Source organism: Erinaceus europaeus, chromosome 2 (assembly GCF_950295315.1).
Source record: "Erinaceus europaeus chromosome 2, mEriEur2.1, whole genome shotgun sequence".
In the NCBI taxonomy this organism is placed as follows: Eukaryota; Metazoa; Chordata; class Mammalia; order Eulipotyphla; family Erinaceidae; genus Erinaceus; species Erinaceus europaeus.
In genome coordinates, this window is record NC_080163.1 from 131,993,993 (window position 1) to 132,016,756 (window position 22,764).

At 43.0% G+C, this 22,764-nt stretch overlaps 3 protein-coding genes across 17 annotated transcripts in view; all 3 read left to right on the plus strand.

Moving 5' to 3' along the window:
* Positions 1–22,764, plus strand: part of DUXB (double homeobox B) — a 122,370-nt gene that overhangs the window by 39,625 nt on the left and 59,981 nt on the right. The gene's annotated exons all lie outside the window — the stretch shown is intronic.
* On the plus strand, positions 81–16,806 carry KARS1 (lysyl-tRNA synthetase 1). 2 transcript variants are annotated; one of them, XM_016190188.2, is made up of 15 exons: positions 111–228; positions 4,653–4,832; positions 6,845–7,001; positions 8,166–8,331; positions 9,273–9,366; positions 10,132–10,318; positions 10,408–10,533; positions 11,770–11,889; positions 12,926–13,088; positions 13,188–13,361; positions 13,527–13,612; positions 14,206–14,291; positions 14,848–14,974; positions 15,832–15,975; positions 16,580–16,806. In XM_016190188.2, the coding sequence occupies exons 2-15, from the start codon at positions 4,687–4,689 to the stop codon at positions 16,676–16,678; spliced, it is 1,875 nt and encodes a 624-aa protein (XP_016045674.1). In that variant the 5' UTR covers positions 111–228; positions 4,653–4,686; the 3' UTR covers positions 16,679–16,806. The 2 variants fall into 2 exon arrangements, with proteins under 2 accessions (XP_007527631.1, XP_016045674.1); XM_007527569.3 differs by lacking the exon at positions 4,653–4,832 and having other exon boundaries at positions 81–228.
* The window catches only part of ADAT1 (adenosine deaminase tRNA specific 1), a 30,650-nt gene continuing 29,523 nt past the window's right edge, over positions 21,638–22,764 (plus strand). For 5 of the 12 annotated variants that reach the window (XM_060185141.1, XM_060185142.1, XM_016190198.2 and 2 more), the window contains exon 1: positions 21,638–21,705. In XM_060185141.1, the coding sequence (XP_060041124.1) occupies positions 21,641–21,705 (65 nt within the window). In that variant the 5' untranslated portion in view covers positions 21,638–21,640. The other 7 variants (XM_060185151.1, XM_060185143.1, XM_060185145.1 and 4 more) reach the window with 6 other exon arrangements.

The following is a 22,764-nucleotide window of genomic DNA, read 5'->3' on the forward strand; positions in this document are numbered from 1 at the left end:
CCTCTCCTCCATCCACCCACCCACCCAAACACCCAACCAACCACCCACCTAACCAACCAACCAATCAACCCCCGCCCCTACCCGGAAGAGGCGGGGCTTCCAGGCTTTAATTTCCTGGAAATCGTGAGCATGACACACTTCTAGGTCGTACTCGATCGCGGCGAGGATGGCTGCATTGGAGGTGGCTGAAGTCAAAATGGATGGCGGTGAGACCAAACTGAGCAAAAAGTAAGTGTCTTGGGGGGTAATTGAGGCCTTTGGGGTTGGAGAGTCTGGGCTAGGAAACGCTTGGAGACTCAAACCCAGACAACTGCGCCTGGGGTCTCCTTGCCCGGTACTCGTGGGTGCGCACACGCCGCGCGGCAGTCGCTACGCCCCCGAAACTACATCCCCCAAGATGCCCCTGGGCCGCCCGCTGCCGGTCGCCGCCAACCCGGCGCTGACGGCCCCCAAGGTCCCACTCGAGAGTGAGATACCGGCCACCTAGAAAGAAAAGTGAAACTCACTGCTTGCTTCTCTCTGAGAAGTGCTATTTAGCGTCGAATTCCGCACCCGTGACGAGGTTGCAGAAATGCTAAATACCCTGAAGTTATAGGAAGACCCTCCAATTCACCTTGGCTTCCCCCAAAATTGTCAGCTACGTATTTAAGGGTCGTCCCGTGAATCGTGTCGTACTCGTCCCCATATGGGTTATGAAAAGGTTCTGTGCGTGTCGAGTGTCCAGCAACACACTCTTATAAGTACACCAAGGTGCACACTTAGCATTGCTAAATCTATCTCCCCCAGATCTTTGGAGCATTAAAGTAAAATCGAATATGTCGCGATTGGTTGCCTTGTATCTGGCCATGTCTTGGTTTCTCTATAAACATTAGACTTCTTCTCAAGCAGGGATCTTCGTTGGAAGCAGACACAGGCAGTACTTTTTTTTTTGGCCTCCAGGGTTATTGCTGCGGCTCAGTGCCTGCACCATGAATCCACTGCTCCTGGAGGCCATTTTTCCCCCTTTTGTTGCCCTTGTTGTAGCCATGTTGTGGTTATTGTTGTTGTTAATGTTGTCGTTGTTGGTTAGGACAGAGAGAAATGGAGAGAGGAGGGGAAGACAGAGAGGGGGAGAGAAGGACAGACACCTGCAGACCTGCTTCACCGCCTGTGAAGCGACTCTCCTGCAGGTGGGGAGCCGGGGGCTCGAACCAAGATCCTAAAGCCGGTCCTTGCACTTTGCGCCACGTGCGCTTAACCCACTGGGCTACCGCCCGACCCCCTACAAGCAGTACTTTTGACTGTGGTGGCTGTGTTCTTGGTTTTTGTCAGCACGGATCACCGATGTTTTACAGATAGTACAAGGGATTTGAACCTGTGACCTCAAACATGAGACTCAGTTTGCATAGCCATTATGCTATCTGCCCCCCTCCCTTGACTGTTTTCTTAATACTTCCCAAGAGAGTACAAAGCTGTCTTAGTCTGGATGGAGGGTAGATAGCGTAATGGTTATGCAAACAGACTCATGCCTGAGGCACCAAAGTCCCAAATTCAATCCCCACACCATCATAAACCAAAGCTGAACAGTGCTCTGGTTGGAAAAAAAAAAAAAATCTTAGTCGAGACAGGGGAGAGAAACATTCTTTTGAGTGGCTGCCTTGGGTCTGGATTCCCTCGAACCTTGATAAGATTGCTAAGTGATGTTTCCTTTGGTGTCACTAGGTTTATATTTCAAGTGTTTCAGAGAAATGAGACTGGGAACTTTCTAGGAGTGCCTGGTAGAGCTTTATAAGAATGTTTGAAATTGGATCTTGGAATTCTAAAACTTCTGGGAATTTTAATTGGACTTTGATCTGTTATATTATATTGAAGATTAGGATTGTAAATCACGAATGCCTCTTGAAGGTCTCCATTGGAGAGAATGCCAATCCCTTCTAAATCATCTAAGATTAATTACAGCTATCACTTTTTACTCTTCCTTTTTCCCCACTCCTGCACCTCGCACTATCTCAATTCCACTGCTCCTGTTGGATTTTTTTTTCCCCTTTTTGAAAAGTACAGAAACACCTAGCACAGCTCGACCACTTATGCAGCTTGCTGGGGACAAGAACTATACAAACTTTATAATTTTAATAACTTTGCAAAGGGAAGGCTTATTTTCTTTAGTTAATAGTGACAGAAACTGAGAGGGAAGGGAGAAAAGACACATGCAACACTGCTTCAATCATAGAGCTCCCACACACAACAGAGGTGGCGACCTAGGGGGCGTGAACCAGGGTCCTTGCATATGAGAATGTATGTGCTTTATAATTGTGCAATGATATATCTGTAGCTCAAAAAGGTTGGACTGGAGCTGTAGCAACAACAACAAATCATAGTACTCTGCTGAAGTGTAGTATTTCACTTACCCGAAGCTCTGGAGTAGATTAGTTTTATTTATTTTTGCCAGTGACAGAAATTGAAAGGTAAGGGGGCGATAGACAGACTGACCTGCATTACTGCTTCACCACTTGTGAAACTGCCCCCCTACAGGTAGGGGGGCTTGTCCACTGTAATGCAGGTGCTCAATCAGATGCACCACTGCCCAACCTTAAAGATTTTATTGAATCCGTCCTAGAATTCCCTTTGAGTATTTATGTATTTATTTTGGGAGAGAGACTGAAAGAGGCCACAGCAATAAAGTGTCTCTCAAACCTGGGTCATGCATATGCCAAAAGCAGCACAATATTCAGAGGAGCTACTTCACCAACCAAGTCAGAGTTTTGAGATTGCTCTTAAGTGATTTTATGCCAGTTATTTTCACCAGGTTTTGATAGCCAGAAATCAAGAGGGAAGAGGCAATAGAGCGAGACACCTGCAACACTACTTCACCACTCACAAAGCTTTCCCCCTGCAGGTGGGGACAGAGGGATTAAACTGGGCTTCTTGAACATTGTAACATTTGCGCAGGTGCCTTGCCATCCAGCCCCAGGCTATAATAAAACAAATAAAGCTAAGCAGATTGAAGGGCCAGATGACGACTCATCATGGTAGAGTAAATTTTGAGCCCTCTGGCCACCACATGGGAGCACTGGAAAGCTTTATGAACAGTGGAGCTGCGCTTCTGTGTGTGTGTGTGTGTGTGTGTGTGTGTGTGTGTGTGTGTGTGTGTCTCCATATATACACATACATGTATTCCTGCCAGGAGAGAAGGAATCGTGTAGATGCCAAGCCCCAGTGGTAACTTTGATGACAAAAAGTAAGAAACAGAGTCAGGCGGTAGCGCACCAAGTTAAGTGCACGTAGCACAAAGGACTGGCATAAGGATCCCGGTTCAAGCCCCCAGCTCCCCACCTGCAGGGGAGTCACTTCACAGGTGGTGAAACATGTCTGCAGGTGGCTATCTTTCTCTCAACAGCTCAGCTCCTATGGTGGGAGATTGAACCTGGGACCTTGGGATCTCATGCATGAGAGTTTGTTTGCATAGTCATTATGCTATCTCCCCTACCCTTTTTCTATCTTCCCCTCCCCTCTCAATTTCTCTGACCTATATATATATGAGCTTTGGATTCTTAGTGCAGCCACCAAAGCCCAGTGATAACCCTAAGGCAAAAAAAAAAAAAAAAAGATGGACTGGTAGCTTGAAGATGCAAGACACACCCTGTGCAGTGAAACATGCTCAAGCCCCTACCACCACATGGGAGCACCTTCCAAAGGGGGAAGCTTCATGAGGTGCTATGCGTAGGCTGTGGTGTCTCCTTCATTCTCACCGTACATGGGGTGAGAGAGGAACATCTGCCAAAAGGTATAGAATTGCAGAGATTATAGAATTGCCCTAGCAGCAAAAGAGAAAGAAAAAGATGGATTACTTGTTAAGGATGCAACTCAGTAGTTAGACTACAAGTTTCCTAAATATGAGGTTGAGGATATTACTCAGTGGTAGGAGTACAAGCTTCACATGTATGAGGCCCTGGTTCAGTCCCCAAAGAAATACACAAAAATAAATGGGCTTGCCTTCCTAAATCAAAGGCCAAGTTCATTTGGGTGCCATTAAGGATATGCTCCCTGGGGCTAAGGAGACAGCTAAGTAGTGATGCAAAAGACTTTTCATGCCAGAGCTTAGTCCTCTGGTGTATCTGTGCTTCTCTATATCTCCCTCATTTAAATAAAATATTGAAAAAACAAAATCCCTGTGATTTTGTTCCAGTGTTGACATAATGTATTCTGATACTCTTCATGAAGTTCTTCTTTCCTCCTTGTTCCTAGAAATTCAAACAGACCTCATGTTTGTCTCAGCTTGCTTCTTTAGAGTTTTCTTCTTAGCTTCCTATAAAGCATTTTATATACTTTCCATTACCTTTGTGGCCCAGTATTTCAGCTCATAGAGAGAAAACATTTCTTTATATCCTACCTCCCAGACATTTTCTAGACTACTGTGATTACTTCTATCTAATTACTGTTACTAGATTTTTGCTTTGACTTTTGACCCTGGATATGCACCTTTTTACCTTTGCCAGAATGGAGAATATTACATTTTCAGCACAGTAGTGTTACTGTCAGCCAAGAGGGTCTTAAATGGGACACTGAGAGGTTGTGCAATTCCCACCCCTACCCAACCCATGAGGAGAAGTGTTGGTTGGGTACACATACACTGTCTGTCCCATCTGACACCACATCTCTGTGTTTCCCGTTAGGTGGTGGTAATCTTTAGTTCCAGGGTGTTCTGCCATGTTGACGCAAGCTGCTATCAGGCTTATTAGGGGGTCCCTGCACCAAACCTCCTGGGCACAGTGGGGGCAGAGGGAGCTGCGGCTGTGTCAACTTGCTCCTTTCACAGCGATTCACAAGGACAAGTCACTTTCTGATAAAAGAAGGTTGGTACCTGTTACCTTCTTTATTGCTCTGGGAGCAAAAATCTTTCTTAGTTTCTCATGTGTTAAGCTTCTGAATCCTGTTGCTAAAGAAAGTCTTTTCTAATTTCTCTTTAGTAAATTGAAATTCTCCATAGAGTCTTGAGATGACTGTTGAATCTTATTTTAGAAGAGTGCTGAGAACAAAAACTCTGTATAAGTAATCTGTAATGTGGGTTAGTTTCTCTTTCCTATCTTTCAGGAATATTAATTTCCTGAGATTAATTTGGCTTTTAGACTGTTTTATCCCTAGGAGCTTTTTTTAAATATATATATTTATTTATTCCCTTCTGTTGCTCTTGTTTTATTGTTCTAGTTATTATTGTTGTTGTTATTGATGTCGTGTTGGATAGGACAGAGAGAAATGGAGAGGAGGGGAAGACAGAGAGGGGGAGAGAAAGACAAGACACCTGCAGACCTGCTTCACCGCTTGTGAAGTGACCCCCCTGCAGGTGGGGAGCCAGGGGCTCGAACCAGGATCCTTTTGCCAGTCCTTGCACTTTGTGCTACTGCGCTGAACCTGCTGTGCTACCACCCGACTCCCCCCTAGGAGCTTTTTTAGTTATTCTCATGATTGATTTAACTTGCAGAGCAATACCTAGTTGGGAGGGGGAAAAAACAGGTTCGCTCTAATGTTCATGCTATGATGCCCAGGACTGAATTACAGCACAATAAAATAGGTCCCCTCACTTCTGTAATGGCAGTCTTTAACTTTACAAGATGATATCCGAAAGAGTTGCTTGCTCTGAAACTCTTCAGAGTTAAGTTTCCTGTACTAAAGATGACATTTAGATCCCCAGTTAAGTTTTTTTTTATTGAGTTGTTCAAACACATGGAAAATTGGGAATGTACCCTGAAGACATGCAAAATTGCAGACAGGACTGGGAATCATTTGCCATGGTTCAATCAAGTTTGGATAGTGAGGGATTTAACCAAAAATGTATCTAGTCGATAAGGTTCCTGCTCTGGATGCAGAGAAAAGATTTAAGTTAATGAGGGATAGCATGGGGAACTCATATTTCTACGCTTTACTATGTTCTGGGGACATAGCAACTTTAATAATTTCAGTCCTCATTACATTTGGGAAGGAGTTGTCTTGATAAGGCCACTTTTATGGAAGGAAAGTTTGTCAGGATTTAGTCCTAGGCATTCGGATTACAAAAATAGTATATTATACTCTGTGCTCCAAGTCAGACTCCAGTGAACAGATGATGCCAATGCTGAGGGAGAGATTGTAAGTGGAAAGAGCACCCTCTCTTCCCTTCCCTCTCCACCCCTGACTCCTTAGGGAGGGGTAGCAGGCAGCTGTAGATACTGCCTTATCACACGTAAGTTCTGATATTCTAAGGATTCCATATTGTACAGAAGAGACCAAACAATTAAATTTCTTTCCTGGTCTCAGAGAATTTCCTAATTCATTTGAGAAAGTGCAAATTTTCTAGAAAACTTTTTTCCCCACTTATTCTAAATAAAAGCTATTGTATAGGGTTTTGTTTCTTTTGCCTTGTTTATATTGATTTTTGGCCTCAGATCAAAAAGCACATCTTTGTTTAGAGATCTACTTTTTTTTTTTCCCACTATAGAATTTAGTGGTCAACGCCCATGTTCATCCATCGGGGAAGCTATTACAGAAGCCAGACCTTCCACCTTCTGCATCCCACAAAGACCTTGGGTCCATACTCCCAGAGGGTTAAAGAATAGGAAAGCTATCAGGGGAGGGGATGGGATACAGAGTTGTGGTGGGAATTCTGTGAATTCTGTGGACTTGTACTCCTCTTATCCTATGATTTAGTCAATGTTTCTTTTTTATAAATAAAAAATTGTTTTAAATAAAAATAATAATTTAATGACTTAAGATTGGGTATAGAAGTAGGCAAGGACAATAACATTTCCTTAAGCTATTCATATAAAAAGTGGCTCATGGGCAAAAAATAAAAGTAGAAATCATAACATTAAACATTTTCATCTTCCAACAGTGAACTGAAAAGACGTTTGAAAGCTGAAAAGAAAGTGGCAGAGAAGGAAGCCAAACAGAAGGACCTTACTGAGAAACAATCAGGCCAGGCTGCAGCTGCCACCAACCACACCTCTGACAATGGTTTGAGTGCTGAAGAAGAAAGTCTGGACCCAAATGTGAGTTCCTGGGCCACCGCCCCAGCTAAGGCACAGGAACACTTCTAATATAGCTAATGGCACATTCATTGGACCAATAACTAGGAAGACAAAGAACTGGAGTAGACACTGGGCTCTGGGTCCCTACAGATAGATGAGAATGGACTTAACACACCATCTAGTTAGAAATTTCTGCCCTGAGCACTTTTCTTTCCCCTTTTTTTTCCAATTTGCTTCCCCCCCCCCTTTTGTTGCCTTTGTTCTTTAACTGTTGTAGTTATTGTTGTTGATATGTCATTGTTGGATAGGACAGAGAAAAATGGAGAAAGGAGGGAAAAACGGGGGAAAGACTGTGAAGCGACCCCATCGCAGGTGGGGGAGCCGGGAACTCGAACCAGGATCCTTGCGCTTCATGCCACGTGCTTAACCGGCTGTGCTACCGCCTGACCCCCGAGCTCTGAGCACTTCTCTAATAAACTCCAGGGGAGTTGCTTCACAGATGGTGAAGCAGATCTTCAGGTGTCTGTCTTTCTTTCCTTCTGTCTCCCCCTCCTCTCTCCATTTCTCTCTGTCCTGTCTAACAATGACAACATCAATAGCAACAATAATAATGAACCAACAAGGGCAACAAAGGGGAATAAAGAAAGAAAGAAATAAAATAAATACTATAATTTTTTTTAAAAAGATTTTAATGGGATAGAGAAAATTGCATTGCCAAACCCACCCCTCCCCTATGGGAGGCAACAACTGGATCCCAGGTGCCTACAGCAACAGAAGCAAGTCATCGGAACCCCACTATTAGATAATATAGTGCGGGGGGGGGGTCGGGCAGTAGCACAGCAGGTTAAGCGCACATAGTGCAAGGACCAGCATAAAGATCCTGGTTCGAGCACCTGGCTCCCCACCTGCAGGAGAGTCGCTTCACAGGCGGTGAAGCAGGTCTGTGGGTGTCTTATCTTTCTCTCCTCCCTTTGTTATTCCCTCCTCTCCATTTCTCTGTCCTATCCAACAATGACATCAATAACGACAACAATAACATTAACTATAGCAATAAAACAGCAAGAACAACAAAAGGGAAAATAAATAATATAAAAAATAAAATAAAAAGATAGTATAAGTGAGTAGTGGTATTTGACCACTAGTCTTCCTTGATTTAACTTGTCAAATGTTTGTTTCTTTCAATAGCAATACTACAAGATCCGTAGTCAAGCAATTCATCAACTTAAGGTCACTGGAGAAGACCCATATCCACACAAGTTTCATGTAGATATCTCGCTCACTCATTTCATCCAAGAATACAGTCATCTACAGCCTGGAGATCACCTGACTGACATCACCTTGAAGGTGGCAGGTAAAAAGTCTCCTTGGCAGATGTCAAGGTTCTCAAATCAGTCAGACCTCTTTAACATAGTTCACTGCTTCCCCCAGCCTTCTCCACCCCACCTCACCCCTAGCCTTTACTTGTATGGGTGTCTTGGGAATATCTTTTGTGAACATTGGAGCGGGTATCTCTGTTTCTTTCTCACTGTCTTACAATTTTTTTTTTAAAAAAGGGGGCTGAGGGTTCTGCTGGGAATGATAGTGCCATGTAGGCACAGAGCCCCGGTGATAACCCTGGCATCAAAAAAAGAAAAGATCAGTGTTACGCGACTTAACACTTTCATTTTTCAGGAATCCAATGAACTTTTTTTCCTAGTTGGATATAGAAGAGAGAAGTTGAGAGGGGCAGGGGAGATAGATGTGAAGAGAAAGAGAGAGACATACCTACAGTGTTACTTCAAACTCTCATGAAGCTTTCCAACTACAGGTGGAGACTAGGAGTTTGAACTTGGTTATTTAAATATGGCAATATATGTAGTCAGCCAGGTGCACCACACCCAGCCACTTTATAAAGCCAGATCTTCCTGTGTTCAATTAGTTTGAAGTGGAATCATTGTCGTGATGAAAAAAGAGTTTAGACCGCAGGCTAAAAATTAGTCATAGTGGTTTATGTCTTGCCCTGATATTTAAAAAAAAAAAAAAAAAATGGGCAGGGTGGCATTGCACATGGATGGGAACACATTACCATGCACAGGGACCCAGGTTCAGGCTCCCAGTTTCCACCTGCAGGAGAGAAGCTTCCCAAGCAGTGAAGTAGGTGTATCTCTCCACCTCTCTACCTCCTCTTCCCTCTCCATTTCTTTCTGTCCTATCAACTTAAAAGATAGTAGATAACACAATGGGAGATTTGGGGGCACTAACGTCATGAAATTATTTCTGTTTGTGAATGTCAGTGTTTTTACTGTTCTTTAGGTAGAATTCATGCCAAAAGAGCTTCTGGGGGAAAGCTCATCTTCTATGACCTTCGAGGAGAAGGGGTCAAGTTGCAAGTCATGGCCAATTCCAAGTGAGTAGAAATAATTTGGTTATTGGGCTTTCTAGACTCCCTCAGAGTAACAGGGTTGGGGTCAAAGACACATGAGGCTTTCTTGTACCTTTTAGCCTTTTTATCTTTATTGGGTGGAGACAAAGAAATTGAGAGGGATAGGAAGATAAGGAAAGAGAGGCAGAGACCTGCAGCACTGCTTTACCACTCACAAAGCTTTCCCCCTGCAGGTGGGGACCACGGGCGTGAATCCAGGTCCTTGTGCATTGTAATACGTGCGCCCAACCAGGTGCACCACCACCCGGCATTTAAAGTTAGGGAGAAGGGGATAGATGTGGTTGAGTATATCTCAAAAAGAAAATGCCGGGAGACAGGTGGTAGCACAGCGGGTTAAACGCAGATGGCTCAAAGCACAAGGACTTGCACAATGATCCCAGTTTGATCCTGTGGCTCCCCACTTGGCAGGGGAGTCGGTCACTTCACAGGCGGTAAAGCAAGTCTGCAGGTGTCTTTCTCTCCCCCTCTCTTCTTCCCCTCCTCTCTCCATTGCTCTCTGTCCTATCCAACAATGACATCAATAACAACAAGAATAATAACTACAACAATAATTTAAAAAAAAAACAAGGGCAACAACAGGATAAATAAATTAATTTTTTAAAAAAAGAAAATGTCATCTGGTCAACGAGAGTATGATGGACAATGTTAAGTTGTAAAGTTCCAGCATAAACCCAGTTCAGTTTTAATTTGAAATACCATATACTAAACCACATTTTCCTTTTGACTAAGAAATTACAAATCTGAAGAAGAATTTCTTCGTATCAATAACAAACTTCGACGAGGAGACATAATTGGAGTTCAGGGAAATCCAGGAAAAACCAAGAAGGGCGAGCTTAGCATCATTCCCTACGAGATAACACTGCTGTCTCCTTGTTTGCACATGTTACCTCATCTTCACTTTGGCCTCAAAGACAAAGTAAGTGCTCAGTGTCCTAGCTGTGGATAGTCTATTAGATAGACCATGGAATCACACTTCTCTGATTTCTCTCTGTTGTTTTGTTATAGGAAACACGATATCGTCAGAGATACTTGGATCTGATCCTGAATGATTATGTGAGGCAGAAATTTATCATCCGATCTAAGATCATCACATATATAAGGAGTTTCTTGGACCAGTTGGGATTCCTAGAGGTGATTCCTAGAAAGTGCTTTATTTGGCTTCTTTGATCAACCTTGCTTATATCTACCTTGCCTTTTACTGTTTCCCTTTTCCAAGGAATACACCCTGTGTTAATATTCTTCACACATAAGGAAAAGCCTACAACCCCTTCACCCTTTTTTTTAATGCAAGAGTAAAAAAAAAAAAAAACCAAAGTACTGCTCCAGCATCCTTGGAGTTCTGACTTGTCTTTGTGGCTCTCACCAGAAATCCATCACAAGGACCTCACACGTGCAGAGGAGTTACTCTGCCACTGAATCACCTCTACAGCCTGACTGCTTTTCTTTTCTTTTTCTTTTTTTTTTTTTTTGTAGCATTAAAAAAAGTAGGAAGTTGGGCGGTAGCACAGGGGGTTAAGTTCTCAGTTTGAGCCCCCGGCTTCCCACCTGCAGGGGAGTCGCTTCACAGGCGGTGAAGCAGGTCTGCAGGTGTCTATCTTTCTCTCCCCCTCTCTGTCTTCCCCTCCTCTCTCCATTTCTCTCTGTCCTACCTAACAACAACGACATCAATAACAACAACAGTAATAACTATAACAATAAAACGGGCAACTAAAGAAAATAAATATTAAAAAAAATTAAAAGTAAATTCAGATGACAAAGAAAAGCAAAATTGAATGTCCCCTCTCTTCCAGTTAACTTCACTTCCCAATCTTGAGTTTATGTGTGCTTCCTTGTCATTTATTGTATATGTATATATGAATACCTATGCATGTTGCATTTTGAGTAGACATATAAGTACTTGTAAAAAATATTTTATTGATTACATATGAAAGTTTCACATGAGACATAGGAAAGAAGCCAGAGCACACTCTTAATACACACAGTGCTAGGGATTGAATGAGGAATTTGAGGCATATGAGCCTAAAAGCCTACCAGTTGAGCCACTTCTTTAGTGGTATGTAAATATTTTCTTGTGGCCCAGGAAGTAGCATAGTGGATAAAACAATGGACCACCAAGTATGTGGTCCTGAGTTCAATCCCTGGCAGCACATGTATCAGAGTGATGCCTGATTTTTCTCACCTGTCTTTCTCATTTATAAATAAAATCTTTAAATAAGTATTTTCTTTTAAGGTTTACTTATTGATGAGAGAACAAAAGAGAACCAGAACATCACTCTCTTTGGGGACATAACCCCAAGCATATTCCTCTCCCCAAGGCTTCTGTTTTGTAGTCCTCTGAGAACCTAATGTTTTTTTTCTGACTTTTAGATTGAAACTCCGATGATGAACATCATCCCAGGAGGAGCTGTGGCCAGGCCATTTGTCACATACCATAATGAGCTGGATATGAATTTATATATGAGAATTGCTCCAGAACTCTACCATAAGGTAATCAACAATAAATGCCCTGTTCCCTTGGAAAAGCTAGAACTATTGGCCTGACAGTTGCAATTAGAAATAAGAGGGTTGCTGGTAAATGTAGTTCAGCCAGGAACTATTCTGATTTGTCAGGCCTGTAAATTTAGCACTCCTAGATTTTTTAAATTTAATTTATTTTACTTATTCAATCATTTTTTTTATAAAGGGATTTTTTAATATTCCCTTTTGTTACCCTTGTTTTATTGTTGTAGTTATTATTGTTGGATAGAATGGAGAGAGGAGGGGAAGACAGAGAGGGGGAGAGAAAGATAGACACCTGCAGATCTGCTTCACCTCCTGTGAAGCGACTTCCCTGCAGGTGGGGAACCAGGGGCTTGAATCAGGATCCTTACGTGGGTCCTTGCACTTTACACCACCTGTGCTTAACCCACTGTGCTACCGTCTGACTCCCATTCACTCATTTAGAGGAAGAGAGGCACCACAAGTATTGGAGCAGTGCTGCAGGTGTCTTTCCTTCTGTCGGCCTGCACCCCCACTTTTCCTCTCCCCCCCACCCCCCATAAAATGAATAAGGGGGGTGGTAGTACTCTAGGAGCAGTGGAGTCATTGTTCAGGCTAAATAAATAAGATGGGGACACCACAAGGAAAAGTATTAAGAGGTACTGGATATCCAAAAGAGAAATTTATCCACTTAAAAGTCTAGAGAGGGTAGAGGACTCAGTGGTAACACACCCAGTAGAGCTTACACATTACCCAGGAAGGCCCACAGTTCTGCAATGGGGAGGAAGCTTCACAAGTGAAATAGGGTAGTAGGTGTCTCTTTGCCTTTATCTCTCTCCTTCTCTATTTTTCTCTTGCCTCTCTAAGGGGAAAAGGGGGGAATAACTTCAGTGAATGGTGGAGTTACTCAGGCCCCATCAATAACTTGGACCAGAAAAAAACCTACCTGAGCTGTGAAAACCAGATAACAGCTTTTGGAGATGAAATGATTTCCAGATTCATTATGACAGGATTGGCTATCATGACCATGACTGTATGTTATTAGATGCTGGTAGTTGGTGGCATTGACCGGGTGTATGAAATTGGACGCCAGTTCCGGAATGAAGGTATCGACTTGACTCACAATCCTGAGTTTACCACCTGTGAGTTCTACATGGCCTATGCAGACTATCACGATCTCATGGAAATCACAGAGAAGATGATTTCAGGTGACCCTCCTCCTCTCTTTGTTACACATGTTTAAAGGACTGTACACTGGTTTTAGGTCTTCCTGTTGGTTCTCTTTAAAACACAGCTTTCTCTTTCAGGCATGGTCAAGCACATTACAGGCAGTTACAAGGTTACCTACCATCCAGATGGTCCAGAGGGCCAAGCCTATGAAATTGATTTCACTCCACCTTTCCGGAAAATCAACATGGTTGAAGAGCTGGAGAAAGCCCTGGGTGTGAAGCTGCCAGAAACCAGACTTTTTGAAACTGAAGGTAGAGTGATGCACTGCTCTAATATATGGTCCTTCTTCCTCTTCAGCTCTAGAATAAATTTGGGCAGGACTAGAATTTTCCACACTCTCATATATATATGTATAATTTCTTTTTTACTTGTGCCGTAGGAATTCTTTTGCCTTAAATTGCTCATTTATATTACAGAAACTCGCAAGATTCTTGATGATATCTGTGTGGCAAAAGCTATTGAGTGCCCTGCACCTCGAACCACAGCCAGGCTCCTTGATAAGGTAAATGGCCTTAACCAGTCCCATGCTCCCTAACTTCTGCAGCTCCAGGGAAATCCTAAAGAGAAAAAGTAAGATAATCAGTATTAGAGAGTTACATATCTTGCAGCCCAGGCTCAGAAACCTATGGGCACCATATGTGAGGTGCTGCGGTGCCTCCCCCTGTATATGTAAATGAAAAATCAACTCTGGTTTATGTTCAAGGCTTAACAAAGAGAAAGAAGTCAGAATATGTTTTTAATTCTGTTTCAAATAGTTGTCCTTGTTCTCTCTTAATCCTTAGCTGCCTTTAAATAGCTTGGGATAAAACCTGATAATCTTAGTTATAGGTCGGAATGAATGTAATTCTCCTTTTTAAGTTTTCTTTCTTTTTTTTTTTTTTTTAATTTATTTCTTGGGTAGAGACAGCCAGAAATCAAAAAAGTCAGAAAGACACCTGCAACACTGCTTGAACCTGAGTCCTTGTATGTTGTAACATGTGCACTCAATAGATGCACCACCACCAAGCCCTAGAGCAGAATTCTCTTCCACTTAAATTAGGATTGTCAAAAGGCCATTCAGAAAGGATCATTAATTTTTGCTTTGTTTTTCTCAAGCTTGTTGGGGAGTTTCTGGAAGTGACATGCATCAATCCTACATTTATCTGTGATCACCCACAGATAATGAGCCCTTTGGCCAAATGGTAAGATAAAGCATGGGTGTTTTTTGTTGTCTTCCCTAGAGTTTCACTGCTCCATCTGACTTTTCAGATAGAGACAGGGAAAAGTACCATAATGCTCAAGCTTCTCACAGTGCTATAGTGCTCCCATGTGATGTGCCTGGAACTTAGGTTGTGCATATGGCAAAGCAAGTACCCTTCCAAGTGAGCTATCTCACTGACCCTCAAACTGTTTTTTGTTTTGTTTTCTCCCTTGCTGGGAGAGATACATAGACAATCCAGAGCACTACTCAGCTCTAGCTCTTGGTGCTAGGGATTAAACCTGAGATCTTAGAGCATAGTCATTATGTTGTCTGTCTCTCTATATATTCAGTTAGCAACTCTGCTGGAGCACCTGCAATATTTTCACAGGGGAATTAACCTTCAGAGCTTCTCCATGGCACTCTTCCATCTATATCTCTCTCATAGAAATGAAATTAATAAAACCTTTTAAAAATTTTGGAGACTCTTGTATTTGTACCAGCTATTAAAACATTTTGTGAACATATTTATTTAGCTGCCTCTTTAATCTCATACCCAGGCACCGTTCTAAAGAGGGTCTTACAGAACGTTTTGAGCTCTTTGTCATGAAGAAGGAAATATGCAATGCCTACACTGAATTGAATGATCCCATGCGGCAGCGCCAGCTTTTTGAAGAACAAGCCAAGGTAAGGAGAACACAAGAAAAAGTTATATTTTGGGGGCCAGGTGGTGGCACACCTGGTTGAACGCGCATGTTAAAGTGTGCAAGGACCCAGGTTCAAGCCCCCGGTCCCAACTGCAAAGGGAAAGCTTCACAAGTGGTGAAGTCTCTTTTTTTTTTTTTTTTCATTTTTTTATTTATTCCCTTTTGTTGCCCTTGTTGTAGTTATTATTGATACCATTGTTGTTGGATAAGACAGAGAAATGGAGAGAGGAGGGCAAGACAGAGAGGGGAAGAGAAAGACACCTGCAGACCTGCTTCACCGTTTGTGAAGCGACTCCCCTGCACGGGGGGAGCCAGGGACTCGAACTGGGTTCCTTAACGCCAGTCCTTGCACTTTGTGCCACCTGCACTTAACCCGCTGCACTACCGCCCAACTCCCCTCTCTGTCTCTATCACCCCCTTCCCTCTCATTTTCTGACTGTCTCTATACAACAAATAAATAAAAATTAAAAAAAGAAAAACAGTTGGAATTTGGGGGGGGGAAGAAAAATAAATTTTTTTCATCATTGTGTTGACTTACTATGTAACTTCAGCCTTAAGCTTACTCTGTATCCTTGGTGACTTTAACAGAAAGGAAGGTTAAAGCTGCAGGCATCACTTAAAATCTGTGTAATATGACATCTGTTGGTGGTATTCCCAGAGCATCATCAGTCAGCCAGCTTTTACATGAAGAGGTACTGAGAGATACCTCACCCAGTAGAGCAAGCATCTAGTTAAACATGAGGCCTTGGGTTCAAGCCCCAATAGTAGCGGAATTTAAACACAGGCATAGAGACAGAGAGAAACCTGAAACAATGCTGCTATTTGGTTCTTTTCTAGGCCAAGGCTGCTGGTGATGATGAGGCCATGTTCATAGATGACAACTTCTGCACTGCACTAGAGTATGGGTTGCCACCCACAGCTGGCTGGGGCATGGGCATCGATCGAGTCACTATGTTCCTCACTGACTCCAATAACATCAAGGTACAGTAACCTTTGTAGTATTGTATTGCAGGCAGGGCATGATAGCTCTATAGGTTTTAGCGGTCCAGGAAATGATTCAGCAGGTAAAATATATGCCTTGTCATGCATGAGATCTTGTTGTTGGTCTCCTACACCATGTGGGAATCCAAAACCTCATGAGGACCTGATTCATTCCCAGGGATCATATAAAGAGAAAATGGTAAGGGCTTTGGGCTATAGAGAAGACCAGGCAGAGGAGCTGCATGCAACTCCACATCCACAGGAAGAGGATCAGAGCAACTCACCTTGTAGGATTGGGGGAGGAGTGGGTGCTTGTTTTCTTTTTTCTTGTTCTTTTTGATTTTTCTTGAGGCCTAAAGAATACTAAATGTTGGCATTTCTTGAATCTAAGAAAAATGCTAATGCCTCTAGATATATTCTCATTTAATCTTGGAAGGAAGAGGAAGGGTGTCATCCCTTTTCATCGTCAGAGTGGGATTTAGTTGACATGAAAAGATACTACTAATCTTTTCAACTGGGGTATCAAATCTCTGGACTTTGGCAAAAGACTAGGATACTTATGGTGGGTGGTGTCCATCCTCAAAATATATTTTATTTCATATAGGAAGTACTCCTGTTTCCTGCTATGAAACCTGAAGACAAGAAAGAGAATGTAACAACAGCTGACACAACTGTTGACACAGCTGCTGACACTTCTGTCTAGAAAATATTTCATTGGGTGAATTCTAATGTGTTGACTATGAAGTTTATTCAGCTCAACATCCAGAAAAGAGAAATTAAAAATTCCTTTTTACTTGTTACCAAATAAATAATTTGTCTCTTTTGATCTTATCACACTTTTCTTATACTTATTATTGGATAAAGAAAGTGAGAGGGGAGGGAAAGAGAGATACCTACAGCCCTGTTTCACCACTTGTGAAGCTTTCCTCCAGGTAGGAACAGGGCTTAAACTTGGTCTTTGTGTAATTTTTTTTTTCCAGTTCAAATATTTATTGAGGACATGTTGATTTACAGGATGTTGTCACTAGGGTACATTTCCTTAGGATAGGTATGAGTACATTTCACTCTTAACTAAACCATTTTATTCTACGATAGGGACTTAAGTCCCCAACCTATTTTAGTAATCCTCTCCTTTCCTTTATGAGCTGCAAATCTGCTGTGATAGATTATGGAGCATTCAACCTGTAAAATACTTATTTTAGTGAGAGGAGGAGACCAGAGCACTGCTCAGCTCTGACTTATGGCAGTACTAGGATTTGAATCTGCCACCTGACTCTGGCATGAGTCTTATATAACCATTATGCTATCTCCTCAGCCTGCCACAACTTGAACCATTCTGTTGAACATTTGGGTTGTTTCTAAATGTTGGCTGTTACAAATGAACATAGGTGTGCATAGATTATTTTGAGTAAATGTTTGTGTTCTTTGGATAGACACCTGGAATAATTGCTGGGTCGTGGTAGGTTTTATGTTGTTTTGCTTAAGTTTGTATAGACAGAAATTGAGGAGAGTGTAGAGAGGGAGACATCTATCTGCAGGCCTACTTCACTCTTTATGCAGCTTCCTTTCCCCCTTGGAGCACTGTAATGTGTGCACTCAATTAGGTGCGCCAGGCCAGTAGGTTCATTTTTAATATTTTCCACAGGGATTGTGCTAATATGCATTTCAACCAGCAATGTGAGAGGGTTCCCTTCTATGAAACCTTGCAGTACTTCTTTCTTTGCTTTTTGATGGAGGCCATTCTCATAGGGATAAGATGGTTTCTCATTGTTGTCTGACTTGCATTTCTGATACTCAGTGCTTTTTTTTTCCATATAGCTGTTGGCATTCTGAATATCTTTGGAAAGTGTCTATTTAGCTTTCTCTTTGTCTTCCTATTACTGAGTTTTTTGGCTATGTATCTTGGTTATTAGTCCCTTGACATGTGACGTAAGTCTCCCTCATTCTATTCTATAGGGTGCTGGTTTTGTATTTTAAGGGGGGGGGGGGGGTCTCGGAGGTGGTGCAGTGGATGGATCATTGAACTCTCAAGCATAAGTTCCAAAATTCAATCCCCAGCAGCACATTTACCAGAGTGATATCTAGTTCTCTCCTATCCCTATTAATTAATAAATATTTAAAGGGGGGAGTAGCACACTGGGTTGAGCACACACATGACTATATGCAAGTACCTGAGTTCAAATCCCCACTCCCCACTTGGAGGGGGAAATGCTTTACAAGTGATGAAGCAGGTCTTTTTCCCATGTCTTGTTAAAAAGAAAAAGGAAAATGTGGCCACTAGGATCTGTGGATTCACCAAGCACCAGTGATAACACTGGTGGCAGTAAAAACTAAAGTGCTGAGAAGGCACTGAAGTTTTTTTTTTTTTTTAATTTACTGTTTTATTTAATTGAAATTTACTGTGTGATAGGAACAGGGTGAATTTTTTTTTGCATTTTTTTCTTTATTGGGGAATTAATGTTTTATATTCAACAGTAGTTTATACATGCATAACATTCCCCAGTTTCCCTATAACAATACAACCCCCACTAGGTCCTCTGTCATCATTGAAGTTTTTTTTGTTGTGTTGTTTTTACCAGAGCACTGCTCAGCTCTGGCTTATGGTGGTGTGGGGGATTGAACCTGAGACCTGACAAAGCCGCAGGCATAAGAGTCTGTTTGCATAAGTTTGTATTTAAGAAGAGGAATGATGGGAGTTGTGGCACAAAGTGCAACAACCTTCATAAGGATTCTGGTTTGAGCCCGCCCTCGCCCTCCCCCACCTGCAGGGAAGTCAGTGGGGAGTCGCTTCACAAATGGTGAAGCAGGTCTGCAGGTCTTTCCCTCCCCCTCTCCGTCTTGCCCTCCTCTCTCCATTTCTCTCTGTCCTATCCAACAACAATGACATCAATAACTACAACAATAAAACAAGGGCAACGAAAGGGAATAAATATTTTTAAAAAGAAGAGGAATGATGACACATTTGTGCTTTGAAAATATCAGCCTGAGGGCCCCATAGAATACTTGCCTTACAGGAGTTGGGTGGTAGTGCAGTGGTAGCGCAGGTGGCGCAAAGCACAAGGACCTGTGTAAGGATCCCTGTTCCAGCCACCCCCATCACCTGCAGGAGAGTAGCTTCACAGGCAGGTCTACAGGTGTGTGTCTTTCCCTCCCTCCTCTTTCCATTTCTCTCTGTTCTATCCAACAACAACGACAACAGTAATAACTACAACAATAAAACAAGGGCAAGAAAAGGAAATAAAAAGAATACTTGCATTACTATGCTCAGGGTTTGAGCTCCAGCAACTCATAGATGAGCACCACAGAAGGCAGTATTGGGGGAGCTCCAAGTAGAACTGTGCTGTCTCTAAATTTAAAAAAAAAAAAAAAGGGAGTCAGGCTGTAGCGCAGCGGGTTAAGCGCAGGTGGCGCAAAGCACAAGGACCAGCATAAGGATCCCGGATCGAACCCAGGCTCCCCACCTGCAGGGGAGTTGCTTCACAGGCGGTGAAGCAGGTCTGCAGGTGTCTATCTTTCTCTCCCCCTCTCTGTCTTCCCCTCCTATCTCCATTTCTCTCTGTCCTATCCAACAACGACGACAACAACAATAATAACTACAACAATAAAACAACAAGGGCAACAAAAGGGAATAAATAAATAAAAAATATTAAAAAAAAAAAAAAAAAAAAAGCCTTGAGCCAGCAAAATGACTTACCCGGTGCACTTGCTTTGCCATGCTTGTGACCCAGTTTTTAGCATAGTCCCCATCATATAAGAGTAAGTTTTGGTGCTGTGGTCTTCTCTTGTCTCTCATCTGGAAAAGTTAGCCTGGAAAAGTCTGAAGGTAGCTCAGTGGAGAAAGCATTGGACTGTAAAGCATGAGGTCTTGACTTCAATCCCTGGCATAATATGGGCCATAGTGATGCTATTTTTTTGTTGTTTTATTTTTTCTCTACCCCCCCATCTCTAGTAGCATAATAGTTATGCAAATAACTTCCTGAGGTTATATTGTTAATGTTGGAAAGACAACCAGGTAGTGCTATACCTAGTAGAGCACACATGTAGCAATGTGCCAGAATCCCAGTTCAAGTTCCTGATCCACTGGAGGGAAAGCTTCACAAGCAGTGCTGCAAGTCTCTATCTCCCCACCCCCTCTCAATTTCTCTGGTTCTTGTTTTTTTTTTTAATATTTTTTAATATTTACTTATTTTCCCTTTTGTTGCCCTTGTTTTATTGTTGTAGTTATTGATGTCGTCGTTGTTAGGACAGAGGGAAATGGAGAGAGGAGAGGAAGACGGGGAGAGAAAGACACCTGCAGACCTGCTTCACCGCCTGTGAAGCGTCTCCCCTGCAAGTGGGGAGCCAGGGGCTCGAACTTGGATTCTTGCGCCAGTCCTTGCGCTTTGCGCCACATATGCTTAACCCGCTGCACCACCGCCCGGCTCCCTAATTTAATTTTCTATTAATGTTGGGGGGAAAAAAGAAAATAGTCTCTCTGCTCTCTAAAAGAACTGGAGTTAGCCCAGACAAAGGTGAAAATCCAGAGGAAGCAGTAATCCAAGAGGTGGGCCATAGTAACATGGATCAATGTGTTGCCATGGGTGTAGAAAGAAGTAAATGGGCTCAAGAAATAAGATTGGGCTAAAGAAACAAGATGATCAATAGGAAAGGACTTGGTGATGGGTTATACTGTGTGTTAAATAAAAGGAAAATGACCAAAAGAGTGACTCACTTTCATTTATGCAGTAACTTCAGTGCCTGAACCTCTGAGGCTCCTGGTCCTGCTATCAGAAACCAGAGCTGAGCAGTGCTCCAGCTTTAAAAAAAAAAAAAAAATGGAGTCAAAGATGGGGGAGAGAGCAAAACAGCTCACCTGGATACTGTACCTGCTTTGTCACGTAAACCCAGTTTAAAGAGCACACCACCGTGTTGGAGGAATCTGCAGTGCTGTGTTTAATAAAAATGTTGACCCCAAGCAATGAAGCCATGACAATGACAATTTTGGGTGAAAGGCTCAGCCTATTAAAGTGCCAGCTTGCATGTATCAGACCCTGGCAACCACAGATTGCAGTGCTCTCATCTTTTCCCTGCTTATAGTGAAAAATACATAAATATTTTTTTAAAGGAGATAGAAATAAAGAGCAGAACAGTGTCCTTGCCCTAGAGGTTTGTACTGTAGCCCTTTTTCTGTAGAGAAGAATGGAGACAAGTTACACCCTTTCTCTAACTTTTACACCGGTCCTTGCGCTTTGCGCCACCTGCACTTAACCCACTGCGCTACCGCCCAACTCCCGCTTTCTCTAACATTCTATGAGAGGTAGTGAGAAAACAGAGTTATCAAATCTTAAGCGGTTGAGATGTATACAATTACTGAGTGGATCAGATCTCTGAACCATCATACTACCAATTCTTGTGTGTGACCAGAGGTGTGAGTAAAGGTCAGTGCGCCTAAAAACCTGGAAAATACTGTAAATTATGCAGGAATGAGATGAGAAACCAGCCCAAACGCACCTTTTTCCAAGCCAGACTCCAAGCAAGCCCACTAGCCCCGAGTTCTAAAGAAAAACTACAAGAACCAGTAAGCACTGCTCACTTCTGGGGCGGGGCTCCAGGAAGAGGCACGCGTTGTGACGTCGTCGCGCCGGCGCCTGAGGCCTTGAGGAGCCAGCATGCTTTGCGAGTCTCTATGCGGGTCTTTGTGACGTCACTTCCACAACCTGGCGTTGGGCTCGGAGCGTGCGCGCCGTGGAGGTGGGCGGGGGAGTGGGGGTCGTTCTTGATTCTGTTGGGTGTCGGGCTCGAGGACCAAGCGAATAAGGTTCCGTAATTTTTCTGGGTGTTTTCCGAGCCCGTTTTATGTGAGAAGAGCTTCAAAGTACCACACCCTTCTCGGCGCCAATCCTGTGGGAAATTGCCGCCCCTTCCGCGGACCTGCCAAGTCTCCGCCCTGCGAGTTCTCTCTTTTTTGTTTGTTTGTTTTATCTTTATTTGTGTATTGGATAGAGATAGCCAGAAAGCGAGAGTGAAGGGGTGGTAGGGAGAGAGCCACGTGCAGCACTGCTTCACCACTCGCAAAGCTTTCCCCTTGCAGGTGAGGCCGGGGGCTTGAACCCTGGTCCTTGTGCACTGTAACGTGTGCTCTACCGGGTGTGCCAGCACCCGGGACTTCCTTGGAGGTCGCTGAGAGGCCCCCGGGGCGGGGGGCGGGGGGCGGGGGCTGCTGAGCTGCTGAAGCCGCCTTCTGGCCTCCGACCTGCCCTGAGTTTTTGTCTAGAAAGGAAACAGAGACCTACACTTAACTGGACTTTATTAACCTGCTGCTCTGTGGGCAAAGAAATGCCTGCTTGGCTAAAGTGTTTCATAAAAAGTTACTCAGAAGCTCGCAAAGAGTGAATTCAAATTATAATGGACCCAGTATATCAAAACATTGATTTATTTCAACTCCTGTGCCCGCCCATGCAAGATTCAACTACTTGAGGTGATAGCTCTGGGCTGCTTCATCTTAGAGAATCAGTTCCATCGGGCAAGTCCTGTCTTCTTTGGCTATTAGAATTTGTAATCTGTGTCTCTTTAATTTCAGGTTGGTGCCAGAGTGTGTGCTCTTATAAATAACATACTGCCTTGTGATGCCCTCAAGAAATAAGGAAAATACCACCCAAACAGAGCATTCTAGGATGTCTTTTTTTTTTTAATATTTTTATTTATTTATTACTGGAAAGGGAGTACGTGCAATTGAGAGAGAAGGAGGAGATAGAGAAATAGAGGCACATGCAACACTGCTTCCCCACTCATGAAGCATTCCCCTTGCAG